Genomic DNA, 27989 nt, shown 5'->3' on the forward strand with positions numbered 1-27989 from the left:
TTAGAGACGAAAAATTGTCCAATCGGCTACACAAGAAAAATTATTCAAATACATAACAACAAGTTAATATAATCATAATGAAATATTAAAAAATATTTCAAGCAATTTTTTATAGTAAACAAAAATTAGAAAGTTATTCACAAATTTAGAGGACAGTCTTCTAATAAGAGATGATTTAAAGAGTTGATGAAACCCGCAGTTTTTGTTTACTTTCATTTAATGTTTATTAGGGTAGTTTTCAGCTATCTATTTCTGTACAAATTGATGCAGCTTTGTTTGATTTTTAAATATTTTTACCGTGTTTAGCAAGTCATGAGCTCAACAAAAATAAGCAACCGGAAAAGTGCTTAAAATAAATAAACATAAAACTTTTTCGGAATTAAATGAAATTCCGACAGTAAATCTTTCAACTTTTAAGGTTTATCTTACGTATCATCAAGTATGTAATCAGTTTTAAATTTAATTGCCCCCTTTAAATTTTGAAATCTAAAAAAAATCAGTACAATCACGTGGTTTTGTTTTCCTTTTTTTGGTTTGAAACTTGAGAAAGGATAATATTACAAGACAAGTTCATCGTCCGTATAAACCATAGTCATTATGAATTTCACTATCTAATTTGCTTTTTCTTTTTTTAATATTTATGATGCCTTCATTATCACTTTTTTGAATAACTTTAATTTATTATTATTTTTACTTTTAGTATTCTTTACAGACTGCATCAAAATGTTTTCCGACAAAAAGAAAATTCCTCGGCAGGTTAAAGACCAGTTAACTCCTTTAATCCAGAAATTAATGAATAGTAAGTTATGAATTGATATGCGTATTTATTAATAATTTTTATTTTATATTTGTATGTGTATCTTACTAAATTACTTATAATATGCCGGTTTGATAACTAAAGTTAAGGAGTAAAATAAATTGATGTTTTCATAATATTTAATGCCATTATTATCCCTCTTTTTTTATAGTATATAATATTCTATCAATGCTTTGTTAGAAACATTTTTGGAACCTTATTGTCAATACATCCTTTTTTTACATAAATTGTTGTTATTATTTAAAAATTGTTGTTATTAGTACTTATTTTCAAGTGTTTGTAATATATTGCTTCTTTAAATGCAAAGAAAATGATGCTCTTAGTTTCTTTATAAGTCCCAAAATAATTCTCAAATTTTTAAATGCTGACCATTGTCACATGGAAATTAAAGAAAAAATAGAGTATATTAGCTATATAGTTTTCTGTAATTTGTTCTAAGTTAAATAACTATTCAATTTCAATTTTTGTGAACAGGTATTGTAATGAAAAGATACTATGATAATCTTAAAATAATATTCATATAATTATATTATTATATAAACTATTTATTAAGACCTTTCATTTCATTTCTAGTATGTACTAATACTAAAGTATTAAATAGACAAGCAGAATGGGAAGAGATGAAAAACATTTTTGAACTTTTAAAAAGTGTGCAAGATATTGAAGCAAGTAAGTGTTATAAATATGTATTCTATTCAGGGTTGGGTTTTTGCCATCAAAAACTGGTTTTTGACATGACAGTGGTAAAAACCGTGTTTTTACCGGTAAAAACCGTCAAAAACCTACTGTTTTCTTTAATTTATGGCATATAGCGGACAATATATTATTTTCACTTAATTGCCTTAATAAATGAATGTTGTAAATGATTGCTATTGATTTTGCAACTATATACATGTATTCTTATAGAAGGATATACATTCATACAGAAATATTGTAATATACTTANGGGAAAACAAACACAGATTTGAACTGTGGTTTAATATAAGAAATGGTATAATTCAATTGTGAGATAGCGAATGAAAACTATGATAAAACATCTTAAAAAGTATTAATCATATTTGTGTTTGTAATAAGCACATATATATATATTATTGCTTTAGCTTATCAAGCTAAAAAGACTTGTGCTACACATAATCAAAAAGTAATTGATTATGAAGCATGAGTAATAAACAAGTCAAAAGAACACAAAACAGGAGAGCCAAAAAAAAAAAAGTTCTTTCTAAATATAGCAAACATGTCACCTTTTGCAACATTATATCTTTAATGTATAATAATATTTAACAATATATCTATAATATGTAATAACTAAAACAAATTTTCACTTTATAAACCGGTAAAAACCGTCATGTGTCAAAAACTTGCCAACCCTGATTCTATTATAATCTGTTTTATTGTTTTTTTACTCAAAATAATTTAAAATGACTTTTCTATATACATGATGTAAATTGGAAAATTTTTATGAATATTAGTATTTGTTGTTAACCACTTGTTTTATTGTTTATCAAAAATGCATTGTCTATAAATAGGAGTTATTATTTCAAAATATTTTTATTGTTACTTCTCGGCTCTTCAGTCCATGAAGAATCTTGCCCTCCTTTACCACACAACTCCACTTTTTCCTATCTTTGGAATTTATCTTTCGATTTTTGATTTGCACGTTTTTCGGATCTCCTTTTTTCCTCATCTAGCCATCTTTTTCTAAAATGTACAACCTTTCTTTTTCTATCCAGTCTTTCCTTGTAACTTTTAGAAGTGACATTATTTTTACTTGTTAGATATGTTTCAGAGATTTATTTCATGTGTGCCTGTAATAATATGATACTATGTTTCATTGTAGGTTATAACCCACCACAGTGGGATCGTAACAAAAACTGGAACGCATTTTATGAATGGTGCAAAGACAATGAGGCTATATTTTCTTCTGTTTTTATAAAAGAAATTAATGATGGAGAATTTGGTGTTTTTGCTGATAAAGATATCAAAGTAAGTTTTTTAATGTATGTTCCCAAATTGTTAAAGTATGTATCCACTAACCAAACTTGTTAGAAGATTTCAATAGCATGTTCTTGTTTCTTTCCTCAACTCTTGACTTTCCCTTTTTGGGTTATCATTTCAAGTTAGAATATTTCTATTGATGTTTGAATATTTATCTGCTGCAAGATCGTTTGAGGTGTGTTCAGTTTTTATTAATTATTGTTCTTTAATTTGTTGCGATTTAGTCTATTTATATTATGCTAAATTTCTATTTATAGTTCGGTAACATTTTGTTGTGTAGCTCATGCTCTTTATCTGAATGACTTGTTTATTTATCTGATTTCCTTTTAGAAAAAGACAACACATTTTTTACTTAAAATGATGTTGATTTTTAAAAAAAAAATTTATGATATAATCATTATTAATCATATTTATTTAAAATGACTTATAGTAGTAAAGGTTTATTGGTTTTTATAAAAGCTTATTTCCACAAAATTATTATCTAATTTTTAATTACAATGTTTTGAATTAAAACTCAATTGTATAATGAAGTATTTCCTAAAAATATTTTCTGTAATAAAAATTGGGTAATTGTCTATGTGAGATGTACTAGCAGCAGAAATAGTGAAGCTAATTATGAGGGTAAATTTTTCTTCCTCATGTGTGTAATTTAAAGAAAACTTAATTTCACTCAAAATTGAAAAAAGAGAAGAAAAAAAAACATTCTTAGTATTTGATTTTAAATTCCTTGTTTTCTGAGTTAAATTCAAAATGAGGATAAGTGTTTACCAAGTTCTTTAAGTAAGGAAAACTCTACAAAATCTTTTAAACTATAATTTAAAAAATGTAGTTTAACAGCTTTTGTGTGTAATAAGTGTAAGAAATCACCCACTAGTGCATAGCTGGGAGTTTCATTATTTGCTCATAATGTTAAGTGGGTGATTTTTTAATTTGTAGTTATTATGCAATTCTGTTATAACCTTGCTACTTGTCACTTTCGTTGTACAAATTTTTGTCAGTAGTTATATCTTTCAGATTTTTTTTTTCTTTTCATTTATTTTAAATTTTTGGGCAAGTAGGTCAATTCAACTGGTTACTAACTTGTGAGAAAACTTAGTCTTTTGTATGTACTCTTTTAAAATTATTGTATTTGAATTTATCTCTAGCAATGTTATTTATTTATTCTTAACTGTTAGCATATGTTATGCAATATACATCAAAATGCTTTTCAAATTTTATAAGTTTTATTTAAAAACATTACAAGATATCAGGAGGAAAAAGCTTGCCAGAAAACATTAGTTTTAAAGAAAAATACTTAGATTTTGACTATCACTAACATATATTTGCATATTTAGAATAATGGATTAGCACTATTGTAAAGAATACTGATTGATTTTAAGTTTCTTTTATCAAAACTGTTATTTTCTTGTGTTATATAGTGATCTTATTTGTGTAATTGTTAATTGGTGATTAAAACTGCTATTTTCTACTTGTTTTTTAAATGCTCTCATGAGCAATACATTATTGCATGTTTTTTTGATCCTCAAGCTCATATTCTTCTTATCCTCAAAGAAAAATCCTATTTTACTGAACAAAAGATTTAAAATTAACTTATTTTTCGCTTTATTTGGTTTAAATTTTTGTGTGCGGAATATCTGTATTATAATCTTTAACCATCACAAATCAACTGCTAGATGAAGGTCAAGGCTTCTAATTCATATATGGTGTTCTTTTAATTTTGTTGGTCTGCATTGTTTCTTGCTGTAGTTAAATCTCAGCAACATACTGGTTCAAAATGGTGTAAGTCAAGTGATTATCAATTCCTCTAACTGTATGACCCGCTCATAGCCATTTTTAAATGTTTAGGCATATGAGTGATATACATGCATGCACATATGCAACTCCCCCCCCCCCCCCNCCCCCCCCCCCCCCCCGAAAAAAAATTCACCAGAGAGTAATTTCACTCCTCTGTTAATTTTTGAAGGGTGAAATTTAAAATAGAGGAGAGAGGAATTAAAACTGAAATTCCATTTCTAAGTTACCTCCATTTTATAACACAAATCACAATACTCACAACTACCAAATTAATTATGTAAACACTGTCGATTTTTTGATGGAATATTTAACAAGTCTAAAGTTTCTTAAAGAATCTTATTAATAAAATTTATTGTTTTTTTTTTTCTTTTCACAATTTTACATCATCTAAAAATTTATGTTAAAATTGGTGCCTTTATTGTTGACAGGAAAAGGGTTTCTTTTATGAGATAAAGTGGAAGCTCAATCCCTAATGCTCAAATGCTCAATCCCAACTAAAAATTGCATTTTATATTTTATTCTATTTTGAGCTGCAAAACCTCTATCACAATTTGTTTTTAAACATTTGTGAAGAGTATTTTTACTATGAGTAAAATTATTGAGATGAACTCAAATACAAAGCGTAAAGTACATGCCTAGATGTGTATTGGCGAACTCACTATATTTGTATAAATATATATGTATGTGCATGCGGTGAAATTAATAAGACCAAACAATATATAGGATACATATAATTTTTGCCTATCATCAAACTTCTTGGAAAAATTTTATGTTTTTTTATATTGTATTATAGGAAGACGAACAATTTTTATTGATACCTAGAAAAATAATGATGTCAGAAACCTCTGCTCAAAGTTCCAAACTTGGTAAATTTGTAGTTATACTTTTTGTTTGCAGTTCTAAATGTAACCATTTTAATATTGAATATTATTGTAAAACCATCATACAAATAATTTATGCAGTCCCAGAAAAAGAGCTATAGCTATATTGTTGAGGTAAAGTTCTCAATTTAAATATAAATGTTTTTATTCAAGATTTAATTTTTTTTTTTTATTAATTTTAGGGAGACCACAGAAAGTAATGTCATTTTGGTGCATTAAATATTCGCTAGTCTTAAAAATCAATAAATTTTTTATATTCATTTTTAATCCGGTATTAAAAGGTTGTTGCTAATGAGAGTGAAAACATTATTGATTAAAAATAAAATCTTGATAACAAATATCAAATCCACTAAAATGACATTGCTTTCTGGTCCCCCTTATTCATGCACTTCGTATTGGTTGTAAAAACTCTTTATTCCGCATCTTATTTTCTTAGTAAGCTGAAACAATATATGTGATTTGGATTCTTCTCTGATTTCCAGGAAGCAGTTTTTAGCATTTAGTTCAATATCTCTGATATTCTTCTTATTTGAGTAGTATTTGCAATAATTGATCGATCTTTAAAAACAAGCTTTCAACATGATAATGGACTTTTATTCTTCCACATTCCACACAGTTGAACATTCCATAAAAGTTATTAATAATTTTTTTTATAACTACATCTAACTTTTTACTGTGCCTATCTTGTAACTCAAATCTGTATTAATTAAAGGTTTATAATTCTGATCTAAAAATAGTTTTTTTTTTTGTATTTTTTATTTTTTTTAATCCATTGATATTGTGCTTTTTTGTTTGTCTTTTTATAAATTAAAAAAAGTCAATTCTTGTAAAAATAGCTAAATTTTATCAAGATTACCTAAATTTTATCAAGAATGTGTATTCATCAATAAGGAAGGAATTATCTAAAATTTGAATATGTAACTACAAAATTTGAAATAAATTTTTGGCAACCTCCTTAAGCAACACATTTCTTTACTTTTTAGTTTAGTTTTGTAACAAGTACAGTAGAGAACCATTTATCCGGTATCCAGATAAGCGGGAAACCAGAAAACCGGGAAAAATTTTGATCGGTTTTCCCGCCATTTTAAACTGGAACGATTATGAAAAAAAGCGGAAATTGAACTCATCCTTGAAGTTGAGTAGAGGAAAATGTAAGGAAGGGGAGAATTTTTTTCCCCATTTACCCAGAGAAACGTCATTTCCTCCGCGACCTTGAATTCAGGGAAGGGAGGAATGTTTTATTTTCTCCTTTAGTCCGTCAATCAAGCTCAAGTTTGTGGCATGTTGATTTTGTTTTCTGTTTGATTTACGAGGAGGTTGGGGAAAATGCATTGCATGCAAATCAGTGAACAGAAGATGAAAGAGAAAAATATATTTATCTATTTGACATCAATTAATAAAATAAAATCTTTTTCTTCTGAATAAATTCTCATTCTTTGGAAGTGCGGTATCATTTGCAAGTTTTTATTGATGTGGAATCACATCAGCTGTAATTAAATATCGTGTTTTTATCAACAAAAAAATAAAAGGAGAANTTTTTTTTTTCTTTTCAAGATAAATTTCGCACTCAATAAATTAATAATTTTTATTCATAAATTTTATCATTAGGTTTTTGTTTTAAAATTCCGCTGATCTTGCCTTGTTCCGTGTTTTAATATTTATGCTAGTGCCTTTTTTAACTATCGTTTCGGTTCGATAATTTTCAAGTGTTTTTATTTAGATTAATAAGTTTTCCTTTTATTTTATCGTTTCCCTTGTATAATCAGGTATGAAATATATTGCGTTATTTAACCATTGGTTTTGTTTATATTAGTTAATTTAGGAATTGTAATTATTTTTAAAAAATAAATACGAGAATTTTGTATTTTTTAAATTTGTTTTTCTTGTCTAAACTTGAAAATTTTTTTATTCTTTTAAATGTTATTTTTCTACCATTTGTTTTTCTTTTTAAAGTTAGGATTACCTTTCTTTTTTCTCTTATTTTATGAATTACACTTTTTCCTTGTAATTCGGGTTCGATAAAACATCGATTAACGACACTTTTTGGTTGATCCCGAAAACCGGGAAATTCAGACTTCCGGGATAGCAATGGACCTGAGCATCCCGGATAATTGGTTCTCTACTGTACTTCCCTTTAGAAAAAGTAGCTTTTCATGATGTAATAAATGTTATTTTCTTTCTGGAATTTAACGAATAATTCAATGAATTGATGCAAAAATTTCAGGATATAATCAAATTACCATCTCTATAAGCATATGTTACTTTTATCAATTTTAAATTATACGTTATAAAATTATATATTTCTAATCTTATTTTATATCAAATAATTTGAATATAAAAAAAATGTATAGTTAAAACACACAGTGCAACAAAAGTACAGTTTAGATTCATCAAAAACTACATTGTTTATAATAATCATTACTATTGGCTTTAAGATATTAAATATTTCTGCTTTATAAATTTCCTGTTTAACTCTTGTATAAAAAAGTACTTTCTTAGGTCTAAAATACTATTTATGCCAAAAAATCTTTTCTTAAATCCTAAAATACCTTCTTTTTTTATTTCAGGACCTTTAATATCTTCTGATCCTATTTTAAAAAATATGCCAAACGTACAAGTTTCAATGCACTTGCTCATGGAATCACTAAATCCAGAGTCATTCTGGATGCCATATATTTGTATCTTTTTTTTTCAATGTCTTTCTTTTGTAACTATCAATCAATGTTAAATTAAATTAATACATTTTGTATATGATATTAGTTTAATGGAGCACAATTTGATAACTCTTTCGATTTTTAGAAATTAAAAAAAATGTCTAAGCCTTTGTATTGGTGCATAATTAGATTAAGTCTAACTTCTGAAAGCATAATAAGATGTTTGAAAATACTAATACATTTACACTGATGAAATTTTTGACTATCATTTGCTAACAAAATATTTTTTTATGTAAATATCATTGTATATGTATATATATATACCAGTATATATATAGTGGAACCTTATGTAGTCAATTTCACAAATTATCCCTCTTTTTACATCATTTTCTGTTCATCAGTGAAAACTGTCTGTACTGATAATGTGAAATTATCCCAGATTTTACATTGCCCTTCTGAAAAAAATTCCCCCTTACATGCTTTTCTAACAGATCAAAATCATTATTTCTCTACAAAGCTCACACAAACTTTTTATGAATTTCCAATTACTTCTTCTTTCTTATTTTTTTTAGGAGAGTTGCTTATAAGCTGTTTGTAGCTTTTCTGGCATTCTTTCTATTCTATTTATTGTCCTTTTGTCTGTAAGAGGAGATTTGCTCTTTGAGTTAAAATCAGAAGGGTGGTGGAATAGACAAAGAAGGGGATTAAAGGAAGTATAGGAGTTTAAATTGTGCAATTTGAGAGTAAAATGTTTATCAGCACCCTTTGAATTTTTGATTTATTTAGTTATTTAAAGAACGTTACACTAAACAACTGGTTTGGTAACTCTTTCTTTTTCTTGATTCTTATGACCTGCAAGATGCTTCTACAGCAAAAATAAATTTTCTGGAAGCTCTGAATTTAATCTCTTCAATGTTAGATAATGTCGATTAAAATAATTACAAATGGGTTTTATATAGCTTCTCGGTATCCAAGGGGAACATTGGCCCTTCGGAATAAAATTGCATGTCTGAAGTCGATGACGTGTATATCACCAGCAAGACACATCCCATTACTTTTTAATTCCTTCTGCATCTGATTTAATGCCTGCTCCTGGTGATAGAGATGAAGATGTGCAAAAAATATTGGAGGGTATGCCTACAACTGATCATGAGTAAACCATAAAGCAAATTTGCAAGCAATAGTTGGTATTGAGAGGGGTATTGTAAAAATTTTATCTGAAAGCAGAAAGGATGGAAAGACAAAAAACATTTTTTCTAGTAGTTCATCTTGTAACTATGAATTTTTGAAAAGTATACTTAAACTTTTTTCTTTACCCTGATATTACCTTATCCCGCTTCGGGCATTTTTTAACTCTAGTTCAGTGGAAAATATAAAATCAGTGTTCCATTGTATATGCATATAATTTTCTTTTCTTTTTTCCACGAATTTGCAAATGTTAAACTTACTGCCATAAACAAAACTTAAAAATAAAAATAAAACAAGTACAATAAAACCATGAAATTGCCATAAAAATAAAACAAGTACAATAACATATTCTGAGAAAGACTGAATTAGATTTTTAAAAAATGACAGTTTCTGAGCCTGACTAGGTTGCTTTTTTTCCCCTTAATAATAATTTCGTATTTAAAAAACACTTTTGGTTGTGGGTCATATGTTGTGACTCTTTGCATTTATTTTATTACTAGAAGTAGATACTAAAATTTTAATCTCAAATGCATTGAAAATATTTTTGATATGCATTAAGACATTCAGTACTCTAAATCAAAGCTCGAAAATTATCCTGCTCAAGATGCTTAAGGTATATAAATATTTTGATTGGGCATGTAAGTACTGAAACAGAGAGGCTATAAATGCTGATTAAGCACCCCTCAAATTTGGAAGAAAATCATCAAGATATTGGATGAGGCAAATAAACAGCACCAAAAAGACTGAAAAAAGTAATTGAATTTAATTATAATTGAGTTAATGATTTAAACATAATTGAGTATAATTAAATTAATAAGATTATTATAAGCAAAGTTAGCTTTTCCCTTTTAATCCCTTATGTCGGACTAAGTTTTAAGTAAAAAATTTAAAAAAAAACTTATTTCCAAGCACAGCGTATAAAAAATAATTTATATAAAGTTTTATGAAGTCAATTTGAAGCATCATGTTGAAAGGCATACACTGGCTGAAAGTACTTAATAATTCTTATATTATTACTTCTTTGTTAATAAGAATGCTTTATTCCATCACTAAGCATTTACTTCTTTAATTTTTATTTGTGCTTGATGTTGATATAATGCATTTTTTTCGAAAAATTTAAAGTAGATGTATTCATTTATTCTCATTTATATGCTTTCAAAAAAGTAAGTTGGTATGTATGTCATAGAGAATTTAGACCCATATTTATAATTATTTAAGATATAAGATTTAATTATTTTTTAGGAAATCTAAAAATTTCCTTGATTGATATGTTGGTCCTTTTAGCTCTCTAATCATATTTTAACTTTTTGGCTTATCATAGTTGAACTTTTCTTTTTAATCTATAAAAGGCATTGGGTTAACCTTTTGGAGTCATTAATTTATTAGAATAAAAATTTTCTTTAAAAAAAATAGATGGTTCAAATTTATATAATATAATATTCATATTTTTTATATTTTTGTTTTTCTATTTCGAATAAATCTTTAACTGAATCCTAGCTATTTTACCTTCAAGATACAATACAATACATTATTTTACTTTTGAAGAGCTGAAAGACCTTCAAGGATCTCCTGTATTAGGTAGTAAATTTTGCTGAATGTCTAAATTAGCTAATTTTATTTTGTGAAATTTTACATTTGTTGATCAGTTCAAATATCAAGTCTCAGTTCTTATATAAGGTAAAAATATTAAAATTGAATATAATAGTAAATTAAATGTGTATTTTAAGAAATAATTTTTATTTTGAAATCTTAACCATCAAATTGTTTTTTTTTTTTTTTTTTTTTTTTAGAGATATATTCACTACTGAGCCCTGTAAATCTGTGTGAAAGTGATTTCTGAATTATGAACTCTACTGGAGAGAATAAGTACATAATATTTAAACAAATACTAAAAGACATGTTGCAGTTTAAAGAAGGATATTTGAAAAATGTGTTTAAATATTGAACTATATATCAACTTCAGATTACATAATACAGTAAGAGTAATTAAAAATTTTGTAATTAAGATGACTTAGACATATTCCTATTTATAATGATCCATATCCACTTTTAAAAGTTACATTCAGAAACATGAAGGGAAAAATCCAATATTAGATGACTTGATAGCATAGAAGGAATTCTAAATTACACGGAGAACCGCTGTGGCTGATGTATACCAGTGGAGGAAACTGACTAAGACAACCCGGGCTGTGACATTAAGTCAGAACAAACTTATCATTTTTTATAACATTCTTTGTTATTTATTAAAAGAACTCACAAAAAAAGCATTTTAACTATTAAAACTACTATTATCAACAATTATCAGTAAGTGCACAGATTAATTAACAGTCTAAGCTGTTGATTTCTTTTGGTATTTTTCAAAAGCACCATTAAATGAATTACTATATTGTTTTGTTCAAAATGTTAGCATAATTTGTGCAGAACAACAAATCTTTTTTTTTTAATTACAAATTCACCACAATATCTATTTTCTCCAAAACTGAAAATGTCCCAAAACACCCAATATCTGATAGTGCAAATATGTAGGGGGGGAATTAGAACCACCCTCTCAGTTGTGCAATATAGGTTTATATATATATTTCGTTGTGATTTTCAATTGTACAATTTTAAATCTCAAAGTATTTGAAATTCTACTTATTTAAATAGGTGGATCAACTTATCACCAGGGACTGCTATTTTAATATATAAAAATATATGTATCCTTTTTTTTGAAAATGCATTTTCAGCTAGATCCATTTTTGTAAACACTCATTTAAAGCTGAGTTCATTTTTGATAACCCACATTATGAGATTTATCCATATTTTGAAAGTATGCATTTCAAGCTTTGTCCAGATTTAAAAACTCCCCTACAATATGCTTTCTAAATATGCATTAAATCAAACCAGAATGTATTTATGTCTTTTTATTATCATTTGAAGATTAGTGGATTTTAAAAAAATAAAAATGAACCCTTATACACAAGATATTAAATAAATTAAAGCCACAGTAATATAAATTTAGGTATCTTTTTTCTATTATCATTAATTATTAAAATGGTTTTCATTATTTTTATATGGAACTTTATTTCAATTTTTAAGTTATTTATAAAGTTATACCTTTTAATGTGTTCATTTGGATTTTTTTTTACCATTGTAGAGGAAGTATTTCAAATATTCCGCAGTATTGTGAGGCAGTATTGTTACTTTTTCCTTCTTTTTCAAGTAAGATACTTTTAACTTCATGTCTGTATATCTATTGAATTATACTTAAAGGAATTTCTTTGAAACACTTTTGTATTTTTTAAATCAAGCAAAATAGTTGAATGTATTATTTGATTGTAATTCTTGATTTATGTTATTGACATCTGTTTTAGAAAGATACATTGGCAGATTCTTTGAACATTGGACCTTACTTTACTTATGAGTTATATAGGTTAGTTTAAATAATTTGTAATTTATTAAAAATTTATGTATAAAATGTATATGAAATCTAAATCATTCCCAAAAAGGTTATAAATATGTTTAATACAAATTTTGCTCGCTCCTGAAAAAATGACGGGGTGAGGTGTCGCCCTATATTTCTCACTCCCGTGAAATTTCCGAGCTGGAGTGTTCAGTTGTGGCACGCCAATAAGAATAAAACTTAATTCATTTCTTTTGCCCGGAAAACATTTTATTTCTCATTTTAAACACCAGATGGTAGTACCAGGATATTTTAGGTAATTGTAGATAGCTAGTTTGTTTTAAACTAGATGTCATGCCACTAATCAAATACATGTATTTGGCAAAATAGGCACTTTTATGACCGTTTTCTTGAAAATTAACCAATTGTTAAGGGATTAAGAAACTGTTTTCAAATTTAAACTTAAAATAAATTTGTTTGAGTGTTTCTTTTCTTTTGACCACATATTTATCTTTATTCATTTATTTTTATAATTTTGCTGTATGTTAAGTTTATCGTTCTCACGAATCAATGTGTTTTTAAAACAAATATCTCACAGCCTTTCTTCTATAAGATAGTCTTTAATACAAAATTAAATGTATTTTGCTCCGCTGAATTAATATTTTTGGCTATTTATTTCGTAATGGAAGACTCAGTAACAGTCAAAGATTACTGCTTTCTTTTATGCTTTTCTTATTGTACTACAAAACACATTTCCTGTTTAATAATAGTGTTATCTAAGAAAAAAATTTATGCTGAAAAATCTTGATGGAAAAGTAAGAAAAAGAAAATAGTTAAAAGGTTCCAATCTTTGTTTAAACCTCTTGCAATAGTTGCACGATGATTTATCGGGGGGGGGGGGGACAGAGTGGTTGCAATGTATGTCATAGATAAGGAATTAACATATATCTTTCTCTAACATAATTTTTTAAATAAGTAATTTATGCATGTTTATCTTCTTAGTGATTTAAATAGTTAATATTAAGCATTTAACTGCTAGCATCAGTGTTATGAAAATTAGATCACTGGAAAGTACAGCTCGCTTACTTCTTTACTCTTTTCTTTCGTCCTTTCCCTGTTAAGCAATGGTGATTTTCTGTTCCACATTTGGCAGATGCTGTTGCCTGTGTGCTTTCACTCTGCCATTTTCTTAGTTAGCTCTTAGTTTCAACAAGTGTTACTGATTGTGCCTGCTAACTGTTTCGTCATATTGTGCACAAAACGTTTACCTATGCTGTGACATTGTGCATTGTGACTATCAATGAGTTTGTGCCAAGTCCACTGCTTTCTACTATTTCTTTGGATGTTCGAATCAACAAAATGAAATCGTATTTTTCTACATCTCCTGTCGTAGTCATATGTGCCATGCATCACACACATTACTTAAAATTACATACATTGAATAAAATCATAAAAATACATTATTTTAGTACAAATACTTGTAATAAAATAATGTATTTTTCTGATTTTATTATGCATTTAAATTTTTCCTTTTTTATATAATTTTTCATAAACAGTTTAACGTAAATCTCAGAGAAAATTAAAGTGGAAATAGTAATTAGAGTTCTAATTATCTGAATTAGTAATTATAAACTAAGTCTGATTTAAGTCAATGAATAAATTACAGTAAAAACGTTTTTAAAAGTTCTAAAAATTTACATTACTTTTTAGATGCAATAAGGATTTACTGATAGCTTTCCCTCTCTAGGATCTAACATTCAGATCCAATTATTTCCCTTCCTAATTTCTCTCAAAGTTATCTCTACAAATGGAAATAAATACTATGCAAGTTTGAGTAATTTCAGTTTTATTTTATTATTTTACATAAAGTGTTTCAATGATGTGTGTTGAATGTGATAAACCAAATGTAAAAAATTATTTTCTTCTAATTTATTAAGTCTAACAAAATTAAAAATTATATCTATTAAACAAGTTAGATTTTTGAATGAAAAGAGATATTTAAATTAAAATACTACATCATAGTTTATATAAATAATATATAATTATCTATGAATCTATCTACTTTTTTTCAGGTGGGCTGTTTCAAGTGTTATGACTAGACAAAATATAATACCTACAACTGAAGATGGTCATATGTCTATATCTTTGATACCCCTTTTTGACATGTGTAATCATGCTAATGGAAAAGTGAGGACTCACAAACTAATTTTCTTTTGAATCTCTTAATGTTTTTATATAATAGATAAACTATTTAATAACTCTCAGCTGCTGTTCTATAACTCATTTTCCTGCTTAAGAGTTTCTTCACTTAATTACAAGGTTAAAAAAAAAAATTTTTGTTAAAGCTATCAGGTTTCACCTTAAACTGTTGTTAAAGGTCAAAAGTTATTGTGTTAATCAATATTACACTCATCGGTTATTTTTAGTGTATTGTAGCTCTTGCTCTATATATTTGTTTATTATCTACAATTTAGTTAGTTATAGACTACATAAATTCATTATATTGATGACTTAAATACAATCAAGTTTATTCATATTGAATTAAATTATTATTTATTAATACTTAAATTAATAACTGGGCTTTGACTATAGCCATTTTGTTTTATCTTTTTTTAGCTTTCTACTGATTTCAATTTGGAGAAGGATTCTCTTGTGTCATATTCATTCAAGGCTTTTTCTAAAGGTGATCAGGTAACTCAATAATCATTTTTTCTAAATTATTTAACAATTTTCTGGGTACTTAAACTTTCTAAATTTTTGAGCACCAGTTAATTAATAAAGAATTTTAAATGTTGGTAAGCAAGATATTAATAGTGCTAAATGTGTTTATTAAGCCATTTGAATATTAAAAATTGACCTCTTGATTCATATAGTGAACTCAGGAGAATGAGAGTATTATTATATAATTATTTATTCTGTAATTATAACCAAATGTCACCCTTCATACAATATCAAGAAATCACTTTTTTTTCTTTTGATTTAGCTTCTTAATAGATCTTTGTTTAATCTTAAAAATTATTTTTAAAAGGGTAGCTTAGTGAATTGATAATAATTTTGGGTAGCTTAGGGGTGGTAGCTTAAGGGTAGCTTAGTGATGAATAATTTTGTTTCCTGTGCCAGTGGGAGCCCAGTTAAGCAACAGTAATGTATTGAGAGCTTTAAATTGGTCGATAATATTTATATTTTTACTCTCCTTCCTTGAACCAAGTCCATATTTTTTGTGATATTACTAATTAAAGTAACAGCTCTTCCTTCCATTCAAGCTAATTTTTTAATTCAATTGTTAAAGTTATCTGTTTTTCTATTTCACACACTCATAAATATAGCATAGCTGCAGAGAATAGAGGCAAAGCATTAAATGAAGTACAGTAGGGAGCTGATTATCCGGAATGATCGGGACCATCGCTATTCCGGACTTTAAAAAAAAAAAATTTGGAAATAATCTTAAAAAGAAGAAAAAACGATGAAGTAATACACTAATGATTATTTCCAAAATGATGGTAAGGTAAAAATCTTTCAAAAAAGAAAGAAAAATCCTAATATCTTATAAGGAAAAAAAAATTTTTTTTTTTTGAATGGCGGGAAAATTCATGGAATTTTGTTCCGGTTTTTTGGTTTTCCGGTTTTCTGAATTCCGGATAATGGGTTCTGTACTGTGTAAAATATCAGGACAACATTGCTAGCTAATTTTCAAGACTGAATTTTAAAAAAAATGGTGATGTGAAAAGGGTGACATAGCTGGTTGATTAATGGTGTTTTTTATTCAAAATATCGAAACACAAAGATCAGGTTCATAATTTAATAAAGAATGAGTCTAACTATCCATTTTACTCTTTTACTTACATATTTTCTGAGAAGAAACATAATATAGCTAATAGGCATTATAGCTAAAGTTTAAAATATTTTAACTCATTGTAATCATGACACTTTTATGGCTTTACCCCTAGCCTGTTGACAGGACCTCACAACTGATATGTGTTTGAAAAACTCTCATATGAAGCTAATATGAGAAGCGTGCTTACTTCTTAAATCTCAATATCTGAAATTAAAAGTGTAACTGCATGTGATGTTCAAACTCTTGTATAGTGAATTTTCTTCTATAAATTATGATATTATTAATTATGCAAATTATATTTTAAAATTATATTATTAATAAATTAGTTCATATAGTATCTATGAATTTTTTATTCAACAAACTTATATTTTTCAACATCGATTTTATTCATTCTTTCTTTTTATTTAGGTGTTTATGTTTTATGGTCCTAGAACTAATGGGGAATTTTTTGTGCACAATGGATTTGTTTATACTGAAAATGAAAATGATGCTATTGAAATCAAGCTAGGTACTTTGTCCTGCATACTAATTATTACATTTTTTATTATTGTAATTATATTAAAAGACTTTTTTATCTGTTTCAGGAATAAGCAAAAACGATCCTCTTCATTCTTTAAAATGCAGTGTCTGTGATAAATTAAATCTTTCAGTGTAAGTTTTTATTAGCATTAAAGTCATAAGCAGTTCAGGTAACACTCTATGTACACTGATCTTATCATTTTTTACTTAACGTTAAATTATTTTTTTATTATGTATTTTTATTATCATGTAGTTATCATATTAAATAATATTTATTGTAGTATTCAAATATGTATAAAAATTTTTAACTTACTGTATAACTTTTGCGAAAAGTTAATCCACTCTAGAAAACTCAGCATTTTATGGATAAATAAACTGTTTTCATAAGTTAATGTACTGTATCTAAGAATGACATTTGCATAAAGGGAAGGGGGAGAATTCATAGCTAAGTATGCAAATTCAAATTATATTTTTGCTATGATTTATTTTACATAAATTCCTCTTCCTCAAACTGTCATATAGGATTAAAAGCTTTTTTAGAAAGGTAATATTTTTGAGAAAACTCATAACATTCATCAAGTATAATCTTGTTCATAAGAGAGAGGGGATGTAGTGTGGAAATTTTTTATATATTTGCAACAAAAAAAAGCTAACTGTTATTTTGAACGTATTTGGTAATTTTTTAATAAAATTTGAACGTTTCTATTCACTTTGAATGATGCATAAGCTAATTTAGATGTGTTATTTTTTATTTATTATTTATTTATTTTTTGTATAAGATAGGGTGTTATCTTAGGAAAATGTAATACTGGTAACGAATTTAAAGCAAGGTTTGACAATTTAATGCATTTATTACTAATACTATGTATTATTTTGAAAAGAAAATTATTTGTACTATTTTTATGTATTAATTTTGTATGCAAACTTCTCTCAACCCGACTTCAAAACACTAAAGTACAGTCAAACCTTGATCTATAGTTCTTGCATCTTCCGTTTTCCCGTATGTATAATCTTTTTTTAACTGTCCCATGACAAATGCAGTTGGTTGGGTTGGTTGATTCTAATGCCACTTGCCACATGGGCAAGCCTGCTGGGTGAAACCGAGCAAATTTAATGCAGAGTGTGCGATTCTTGTTTTTCAGTGGCGCCATCTATGGCCAATAATTGGACTTCCGCCACATCATACATCACACCTGTTTATAAGGCGGACCCATTCATTCATCCACTAATCGTAATTTTGACCTGATTCAGAAAACAATCGATCTCCAATCCAGTACCCCCAGAGGTTTTGATTTGTTATAAGAACATGGAGGACTTTGCGACTTGACAGAATTTTATCGTGCATCAGTCACCAACTACAAGGGGAGTCTTTGGCCAGCGAGGTTCGAACCCATTAACTCTCGGGCATGGGCCCAGCGCCCTACCGACCAGGCTATCCCGGCCCCAAATGCAACTCTTTTAACTATAATAATACACGTTTAGATCGTTTTGAAACTAGCAGACTTCCACTGTCAATCAGAAATTCTACTGATTTTTTCCAAAAGCATTGAAATTAAATCATTTTAAAAGAAAAAAAAAGTTACTCCTGATGCTAATGATTAAAAAGAAAATGAGGACAATGAGTCTACAGTTTAGAAAAAAAGCTTTAAACGTCTTGGTCAGGCATGAAATTGATGAAAGCCTTTAAACTTGTGGTTTGTAGGTTCAAGAAATGGTTACAGAAGCTGAAGAAGTGTTGTGATACCAATAAAAAAAGTGAACTTGACCGAAACCAGTAAAACATTTGCGGAAGATCTTGAAGCTTTCAAACACTAAGGAGCTTTCTATATTCATATGAACTTACATTAAAAAAAAAAAACAGTCTGTTATTAATGTCAAAAATTTATTGTTTGCGATGAGAAAAAAAAATTTCAAAACAAAATTTCCAGATGTTTTAAATGGGTAAATATGTACCATTCAGTCTTCTTTTACATCTTAAAATTTTTTATATAAAGTACATGATTTTTTTTCAATTCAAATTTTTAAACTAATTATAAATTCAATTATTTTCAAGTCCAACTCATCAAATCTAACTTAATCACTTTTCATACATTTTCAAATCACTAGTTGATATTTTAAGTGTAGCAATCAAGGTTCTTCTGTTCTGTTTTGTAAAAAATAAAAAAAATTTAGTGGCATGTCTACACTAGCTGGCTACTACTTATGCACACTAGCCCCATGTAGTCATTTATTTGTTTAAGATCATTGTCATTTAAGAAAGATATATGGAAAGTGACTATTAAAATATGTAATGAGAATATTAATTCATTACATAGTTTCTCTTTTGATGCAGCCTAATCGTCTAGTCCAGAAATCAAGAAAATGTTGTGAGCTTAAAAAATGAAAATCTGTTCTTTTAATTTCAAATTTTGTTAAGAATGCTGATTTCTAAGAACTTGGTGTAAAATAAATTGACAGATATAATAAAAGCATAAAATGCTGGTAAAATAAATACATCAATTCATCACCTTTTAGCATACAGTTGTAATAAATATTGTTTAACATTTCAATTCACTATTAAAATTAGCTAATTTTTAAATTCAAAGGATTTCACAATGCAAATATTTTTAATAAAATGTTGGTGCCATATTCGTATGAATAGAAGAGTATTTGTGTATTTTAGAAAATAGTTGAAAATAATAAATCTGGGTAATAGGATTGGTGATCACCCTGCTAATTGCAATTGTGACAAGAGAAATTAAAATTCATTTTCACTTATTTTCTATTAAGATAATTTGATTGATTTTTGTCCTAAAAGTTAAGTTTATGAGTGTTTTTTTTTCTTCCTCTATTCAGAAATGGACCTTATTTTCTCTATCCTGTAAGAGAAATTTTGGAAGAGCTTCTATCATTTGTAAAAATTAATGTCATGAAATCAGGTGAGAAATTTATAAATATTTGTATTTTGTTTTAATAATAATTCTTAAAGATGATGTTATCCTTTGTCACACTAATGGACAAAATTTCCATTAAGAAACAATTTTATTCCATTTATAATTTAAATGAAAAAAAATTAAAGCAATTGCAACTTTAATGATTTAATAAAGTAATTTTATAAAGTAATTGCAACTCTAATGAACTCATCTGATTTCTCCTTTTCAAAAATAATGTTCTGTCATTTTTAGGCTAGGTTAGGTCATTTCCTTTGATTAAGGGAAATAAAATTGTATGGTATAAGTAAAAAACATATAGGATTAAAAAAAAATTATGTAGTTTCTTTTGGTATTTTTTCATAATTATATAGCTACCCAGAATTTCTTTTCTTACTGAATTTTTTCTAGCTCTAGTAAAATTACAATTACATTGAAAATTCTGAAAAATATCTTATTTAAATATTATCAACCTATAAAAACCACATCAATTTATTTTTGTTGCATTTTTAAATATATTATGGTTTAAAATAATGTGATATTCAATTTATTAAATTAGGAATAACATATCAAAGCATAAATTTTTCTACAATTTTAATCTAAAAATGAAATCTTCTAGAGAAATTAGACACATTGACAGCTATGTAGCTATCAGATTTAAACTTTTTTTTATATAAAGTACATTTATTTAATTTCCTTGTTTTTACTGTGTCAAATGATACTATTTTGCTTTGTGTTATAGAGGAGCTGGAGAAAATTCTTAATGGTGATAAAGAGCAAATTGATGCCCTTTTATCTGAAAATTCTGATCTCAAAAATAGAGCTTACTCATTCTTGAGGGATAGGTTATTCCTTTTACTAAGATCTTACAAAACTACATTGGAGGTTTGTAATAAATTTTTAAAATTAGTTTTTTAATTAATGTATTTGCATTGTACTTTTCTTCATTTTGCTACACATGTAATATTTTTAAATTTTTTTTACATCTTAAATTTTTTAAGCATTGTCATTCAAAAAAAAATTTATTAATTTGTTTTGTACTAAAGGGCTAAGTGCTAAATATACGTGTGGGTACTCAGTAAAATTTAAATACAGTAGAGCGCCAATTGTCCGAACCCTTATTATCCGAGCGTCCAATTATCCGAACTACCTCTGAATTAGTTTTTTTTTTTTTTTTTTTTTTTTTTTTTTTTTTTTTTTTTTTNACTTTTTAACCTCTTGACAATTTTTCTAAATTAAGAAGAATAAATAATATCCTCTACATCCGAAGACCATATTTAATTTACAACCTTTTTAGCAGTTTTCTTATAGCAGCCATACATACATGTATGGTGGTACAGTTAAACCTACCTACCCCTTTACAACTAAAAATTATATTCCAAGAATGCGAGCTTCATTTTGATAGTCTACAATGGTTGGAATGCAGAAGGAGTTTATGAATAGATAAGTGCTGAAGTTTTATAATTGGGGAATGGGTAGTTGTCACTTGTGGTTCATAATAAATCTTGGAATAAAATTCTTAACAGAAAAACTGAAGTTTCTGAACCAGTGGCTCTTTCGGATGAAAATGATGAAATTGTTGCTGAAATTTTGAATGAAAATCGGAACTCCACAGACGAAGAGGAAGAAGTAAGTGATCAAGTTCAAGATAGTGGACCTTCTTATATAGAAGCATGCAATGAATTGGCTAGGACGTCAAAATGATGTTGATCCAGTTCAGTTGATTTATTTTAAAGAATAAGGGACATATGGCTGCTAAAAAAAAACGCATCTTCTTTGAAACGAAATCTTTGCTGGAATTTTCTTTTGCAATGGAAAATAATGAAAAATGTGATAAAATCAGTAATTGACAAAAAGAATTATAAGAAACTGAAATATGATAAAAATAATTCAAAATGAAAAAAAGTTAATTAAAAATATTCAAAAATTGAAGGAAAAAAAACTTTTAAACATGCCAAAGCTATTTTAGATAGTACTACCAGTCCTAAGCCTACAAAAGGTGCAAAGGGAAGTTAGTGCACAAATAATACTCATGTACACTAGATTTTAAACAGTTTTCCAACTATCCGAACTTTTCATTATCCAAACCATGTTCGGTCCCGAGCAGTTCGGATAACCGGCGCTCTACTGTACTGCCTAATTAAGTTTGTTTAATATGAAATCAAATTATTCAAGGTTCCCACAGATCAGGGAGAGTAGGAAAATCCTGGAATTGTAAAGGAATTTTATTTTAACCCTAAAAAGCAGAGAATAGTCAGTGAAAGTTGCAATTTTTTACAAAAAAAGAAATCCTGGAAAATTGCCTTATCATACCTGGGAAATAGCTATTCTTAGAATTTTCAATAACAGTAATAAGTGTTTGAATTTTGAATTAAGTAATTCTAACATCTATTACAATTATTTTATAAAATTCCTCCTTCTAGTGAAACTTTTCCTTTTCTCCATTCTCATTCTATTATATGCTTTTGCTCGCAAAGTCTAATACCGTATATTCTGGGGCATAACGCGCACCCGTAATTTCTAATAACTTTTTTTAAATTTTAAGTTATACTCTTCGTATAACGCGCTCGAAAATTTGGATTGTACATGTGCAATATCTCGTCTTTCAAGATCGTAAATAAAAAGTTTTTTTCCCTATCTTTTGCAAAAATAAAAGAACTGAATTTGACATTTATGTGAGGGTGGAGTTGAAAGAGTAATAATGTGATTCTGAGAAAAGAGATTGTTGTTTTCAGCAGTGCAGGTCTGTGCAAGAATGTTGTTCCCCACATTCTAGAAGTAGGGGGGGTATCTGGAATGCTGTCTATTGTGTATGTCTCAAAATCATACCACAAATCAGGGGACATGACGTAAGTCCTCTTCTGCCAATCGCACCATTTGATGCCCTGCCTTTGAAAAGTAAACATTGTAAGCTCTAAGAATTCAGTGTAGTTTTTAATAGTAGACATGGCTCCTATCAAACGGAGCAAACACAGCACTGGATTTAAATGCAAAGTAATTAAATTTGCAAAAGAAAATGGAAATCGGGCTGCGGCGAGGCATTTTGGTATTGGCGAAAGCTCGGTGCGTGAATGGACGAAAAATGAAAAGAAAATAATGGATATGCCTAAGGATAAGTGTGCATTGCATACAGGATTAACAAAATGGCCGATGTTAGAGGACAATGTAGAAAACTGGGTTTTGGAAAATTGGCAAAATGGCTTGATTGTAGCAAGAAACTGTGTTCGCTTGTTTGCTCTAAAATGGGCAAAGATTAATCCACACGAGAATGAAAATTTCAAGGCTATTGTGAGTTGGTGTAGCTGATTTATGGCTCGAAAGAATTTTGTTCTACGTAAAAAAACCAAAGTGTCACAAAAACTGCCAAAAGACTTGGATAGCAAATTGTTAAGTTTTCAAAAATATATTATAGAACTGCGGAAAAAAAGGAATATTTACTTTTGCAAATAAGAAATATGGATGAGACCCCAGTAATATTTGACATGGCATTTTGGTATTGGCATTTTGGACGAGGCATTTTGGTATTGGCGAAAGCTCGGTGCGTGAATGGACGAAAAATGAAAATAAAATAATGGATATGCCTAAGGATAAGTGTGCATTGCATACAGGACTAACAAAATGGCCGATGTTAGAGGACAATGTAGAAAACTGGGTTTTGGAAAATTGGCAAAATGGCTTGATTGTAGCAAGAAACTGTGTTCGCTTGTTTGCTCTAAAATGGGCAAAGATTAATCCACACGAGAATGAAAATTTCAAGGCTATTGTGAGTTGGTGTAGCTGATTTATGGCTCGAAAGAATTTTGTTCTACGTAAAAAAACCAAAGTGTCACAAAAACTGCCAAAAGACTTGGATAGCAAATTGTTAAGTTTTCAAAAATATATTATAGAACTGCGGAAAAAAAGGAATATTTACTTTTGCAAATAAGAAATATGGATGAGACCCCAGTAATATTTGACATGATCGGTAATAAAACAATTGATTTAAAGGGAGTAAAATCTGTCAACGTAACAACAACAGGACATGAGAAATCTCATTTCACCGTAGCCCTTTCTTGCTTAGCGGATGGAACGAAACTAAAACCAATGGTTATATTTAAGAGAAAAACTTTTCTTAAATCTAATTTTCCAAAAGGTATTTTGTTCATGTCTATAAAAAAGGCTTGATGGACCAAAAATGGTGTTAAATTGTGAGTAAAAAATGTCTGGCAAATTCGTCCTGGTTGCGTAACAAAACCATAAAGCCTTTTAGTGTGGGACATGTTTAGGTCCCACCTTACAGATAATACAAACAAATTGTTGAAAGAATGTAACACCGATATGGCAGTTATTCCAGGCGGATTGACACCATTAGTTCAACCATGGGACGCCTGCTTGAACAAACCATTTAAAGCCAGTGGAACACTTGGGAGTTTCAGTCCGAGAAAACCTACGAACATATGCGTCATGCAAATTTGGAAACAGTGTGCGAATGGATATTAAAAGCATGGGATGGAAATAAGCCTCAGATGGTTAGAAAATCATTAAAAAAATGCAGCATTTCAAATAATCTGGACGGATCAGAATATCATATTTAAATTTTTTAATCTATAATTTTTTGTATTCGGCGTATACCGTGCACCCGTAAATTCCAATGTTATTTTTTGTATTAAAAGTCCGCGTTATACGCCGGAATATACGGTATTTATTATAAATAAAAAAAATTCTTGAAGAAAAATTTCATGGTATAGATAAAAAAAAAAATATATGGATTTTCTTTGAAATTTACCTTATATACCTGGAAAAGTCAGGTAATTTTTTCATGTGGATTTTCATTGAAATTTTCCTGACAAAGCTGGGAAAAACAGGGAATTTTTTTCTGAAATTAAGTGGGAACCNCGTTATACGCCGGAATATACGGTATTTATTATAAATTAAAAAAATTATTGAAGAAAAATTTCATGGTATAGATTAAAAAAAAAAAAATATGGATTTTCTTTGAAATTTACCTTATATACTGGAAAAGTCAGGTAATTTTTTCATGTGGATTTTCATTGAAATTTTCCTGACAAAGCTGGGAAAAACAGGGAATTTTTTTCTGAAATTAAGTGGGAACCGTGTTATTATTTCAATTTTAAGTAATCAGCCCCATCTGCTTTAACATGAACCAACTTCGGAACCTTTGTAGGGGACATATTATGCATTTAGTTGACTCAACGATTTATTTCAACTTTATTAATGTGTGAACATTTATATTTATCACTACTGTAACAACTAAAGTGTTTCGAAAACTGGGCTAATGTGAAAAAATCTTTTCATATCATGCATGATTTCATCTGTCTAACAACATGAAAGAAAAAAACTGGTTTGGTATGCCGAGAAATATTATTGATTAAAAGTAATTTACTATATATCTTATGGTTATGTTATAAAAAAAGTAAAGCATTTCCGCTACAGCCTGTTGGGAAACAGAAGGGGAGAATCATGGAGGTTAGAGCTCTGGTTGTATAATTATGGCAGTGTGATCAGCACTGCACACTGACTGCTAATTTTTTTAAAAAAGTGTTTAAATTAATGAAATATCGACAAAAAAAGTTTAAAATGCCAAAATTTTACTTTTACACACAAATTTAGGAACATGAAAGATTATATAAGAACATTATATAATCCTAATTAAAAAATTATTTTAAATATTTCAGCATTTGGTTTCAAATACAATAGGGAACCGATTATCCTGAACGATCGGGACCATCGCTATTCCGGATAACTGATTTTTCCGGTTTTCTGAATCGCTACAAAAAGCCGTTTTTTTTTTTATTGTTAAACTCGACTAAAAAAAATAATACTTTGGAAATAATCTGAAAAAGAAGAAAAAACGATGAAGTAATACACTAATGATTATTTCCAAAATGATGGTAAGGTAAACATCTTTCAAAATAGGAAAAAAAAAATCCTAAAATCTTATGAGGAAAAAAAAAATTTTTTTTTGAAAATGGCGGGAAAATTTATCGAATTTTTTTCCGGTTTTCTGATTTCCGGATAATGGGTTCTGTACTGTACTAAGCATTTTTTTACTTGTTATTCTTGTTCTTGTGATTTGATATTCTTGTTTTACAATAGGAAGATGAAGAATTTTTAAAACAAGATACATTTGAATCTATGCATCAACATATTGCGATATTGTTACGTTTGAGTGAGAAGAAGATACTTAAAACCTCCCATGACTATTGTGTTAGCCAACTCAAAGAACTGTAAAGTTTCTCATTTTCAGTTTATAGCATGATCTATCCAGAGATTATTTACTGTTTTAATAACATAGTACTTAAATGATAGCTATTAATATTTTTATATCTCTTTATACTAATCAATTTTAGTTTCGTAAGTGTGATTTTATGTGTTTGCATTTTATCTGTGTATTGCTTACTTTTTTTTTTTAAAGAATACTAAATATGTTTCTGCTCACTTACTCTGTTTTGTGTTACCTGTTCAAAGTGATTTTTTTCATGAACAAAAAGTGAACTTGTTAAATTACCATAACCAAATAAATTTATTTATTTATCTTACCAAAATCAGTTTTAAAGTATTAAATTAATTGCATCTTAGTGTTGAAATTTATCGCCTATAAGGAATTCAATAGCACAATTTTTAATATTAAAAATGATTTATTATTTACAAGGGGGAAAAGAAAATGAGTAATTTCTTATTTAATCTGACATAAAAAGCATTAACCTTTTTTTGTTACTCGTTGTTATAAAAAATTATTTTTAAATTTAATGATATATTTTTATATTGGATGTTATTGGACATTTTAATTTTTGATGTAAAATATATATTTTTTAATTCATCATTTTTTTTAATTTCTTTATTTTTTTTAATTCATCGTTTACATAATCTGATGGTAAGCAGTATTTAGAAGATACCAAAAAACATTTTTTAAGTAGTGTTGCATCCTCAATGGAGACTTGAGTACTTGTTGTATTTTCTTTTTTTTTCCTTCTTTTTTTTTTTGGAAAAAATAAACTATTGTTATAAAAGGGATAAATTTTAAAAAATTATATGACTTTTTTAGAATTATGTCTTTCATAAATATTTATGTCTAAAATAAAAATAAATGAACAACTGCATGTTAAGCTCTAGAATATTAGAAATGGTCATTTTGACGTTTCATTTGAATGAATTCATATGAAAACATTCATTATTTAACATTTCTTTAAAATTTCGTCTCTCTAAGCATTGAGCCCCTGGGCAAATTAGTACTGAAATGTTCCTTTCTACACACTACTTTATCTTTAAATGTAAAGAAAAAAAAAATTTTTTTTTCTTCATGGAATAGCTTGCAATTTAACTTCAAAAATATCCAGGACTAACACTGAGAGGGTTGTAAAAATTTTTTTAAACATATATCCTTCGATATTAATTTGTTATTAAGGTAATTAAAATGAGGTGCTCCTTTTAAATCTGGAAATTCTTTTGCCTCTCAAGTATCAACTTCCTTTTTTCTAATATAAAATATTATTCTGATGCAATTAAAAAAAATTCTCTTAGAATTTTGTAGTTATTGCCAAACAATTTTCAGTTATAACTTTGTGAATATTTTTTTTTTAAATTTTAATTTCCATAAAAAGTTTTCTTTGGAAGAATATAAAATTATTTGCTTTAAAAAAAATCTTATTTTTTGTTTGTTTTAGCTTCAATTCATTAAAATGTAATGAAAGTATTTTAATATTAAATAAATAGTTATATATGTAAATTCAAGGGCAAATTGACTCCAACTAAAAATAACACTAAATATAAGCAATTTCTAAATATTTATTTGTTTATTACCAGGATTTAAGTTGTTGTTTGATTTTTGCCATTTTCTACTGATTGTTTTGTAATTTATATTTCAAGCTTTTTCTTTACAAAAACTTGTTTAATAAGTTATCCAATACTGAGTTTGTTTTTGTGAAAAAATATCAGAAAATAAATCTTTTATGAGATACAGTTTTCTGTGTTTTCCTTCATTATAAAATTCATCTTACTCATATATCGTAGAAATT

At 27.7% G+C, this 27989-nt stretch overlaps 1 protein-coding gene across 7 annotated transcripts; it reads left to right on the plus strand.

Moving 5' to 3' along the window:
* Window positions 1-281: 281 nt before the first annotated feature.
* LOC107455546 (SET domain containing 3) lies at window positions 282-27933 on the plus strand. Of its 7 annotated transcripts, none has more exons than XM_043040500.2 (16): window positions 282-439; window positions 701-799; window positions 1391-1486; window positions 2655-2800; window positions 5400-5472; window positions 8055-8165; window positions 10827-10907; window positions 12466-12530; window positions 12683-12741; window positions 14784-14898; window positions 15328-15402; window positions 16955-17054; window positions 17131-17197; window positions 19901-19983; window positions 20717-20859; window positions 26071-27933. In XM_043040500.2, exons 2-16 carry the CDS (start codon window positions 724-726, stop codon window positions 26203-26205), a joined length of 1425 nt encoding a protein of 474 aa, XP_042896434.1. In that variant the 5' UTR covers window positions 282-439; window positions 701-723; the 3' UTR covers window positions 26206-27933. The 7 variants fall into 7 exon arrangements, with proteins under 7 accessions (XP_042896434.1, XP_042896440.1, XP_042896436.1 ...); XM_043040502.2 differs by having other exon boundaries at window positions 296-439; window positions 713-799; XM_043040501.2 differs by lacking the exon at window positions 282-439 and adding an exon at window positions 453-591.
* Window positions 27934-27989: the final 56 nt, after the last annotated feature.

Source organism: Parasteatoda tepidariorum, chromosome 9, assembly GCF_043381705.1.
Source record: "Parasteatoda tepidariorum isolate YZ-2023 chromosome 9, CAS_Ptep_4.0, whole genome shotgun sequence".
Taxonomy (NCBI): Eukaryota; Metazoa; Arthropoda; class Arachnida; order Araneae; family Theridiidae; genus Parasteatoda; species Parasteatoda tepidariorum.

Coding starts and splice junctions, on each gene's coding strand:
- LOC107455546 (XM_043040500.2), top strand. CDS start 724: ATGTTTTCCGACAAAAAGAAAATTCCTCGGCAGGTTAAAGACCAGTTA. Junction 8,166..10,826: donor ATTCTGGATGCCATATATTT/GTATCTTTTTTT, acceptor ACTGAATCCTAG/CTATTTTACCTTCAAGATAC. Junction 15,403..16,954: donor CTTTTTCTAAAGGTGATCAG/GTAACTCAATAA, acceptor CTTTTTATTTAG/GTGTTTATGTTTTATGGTCC.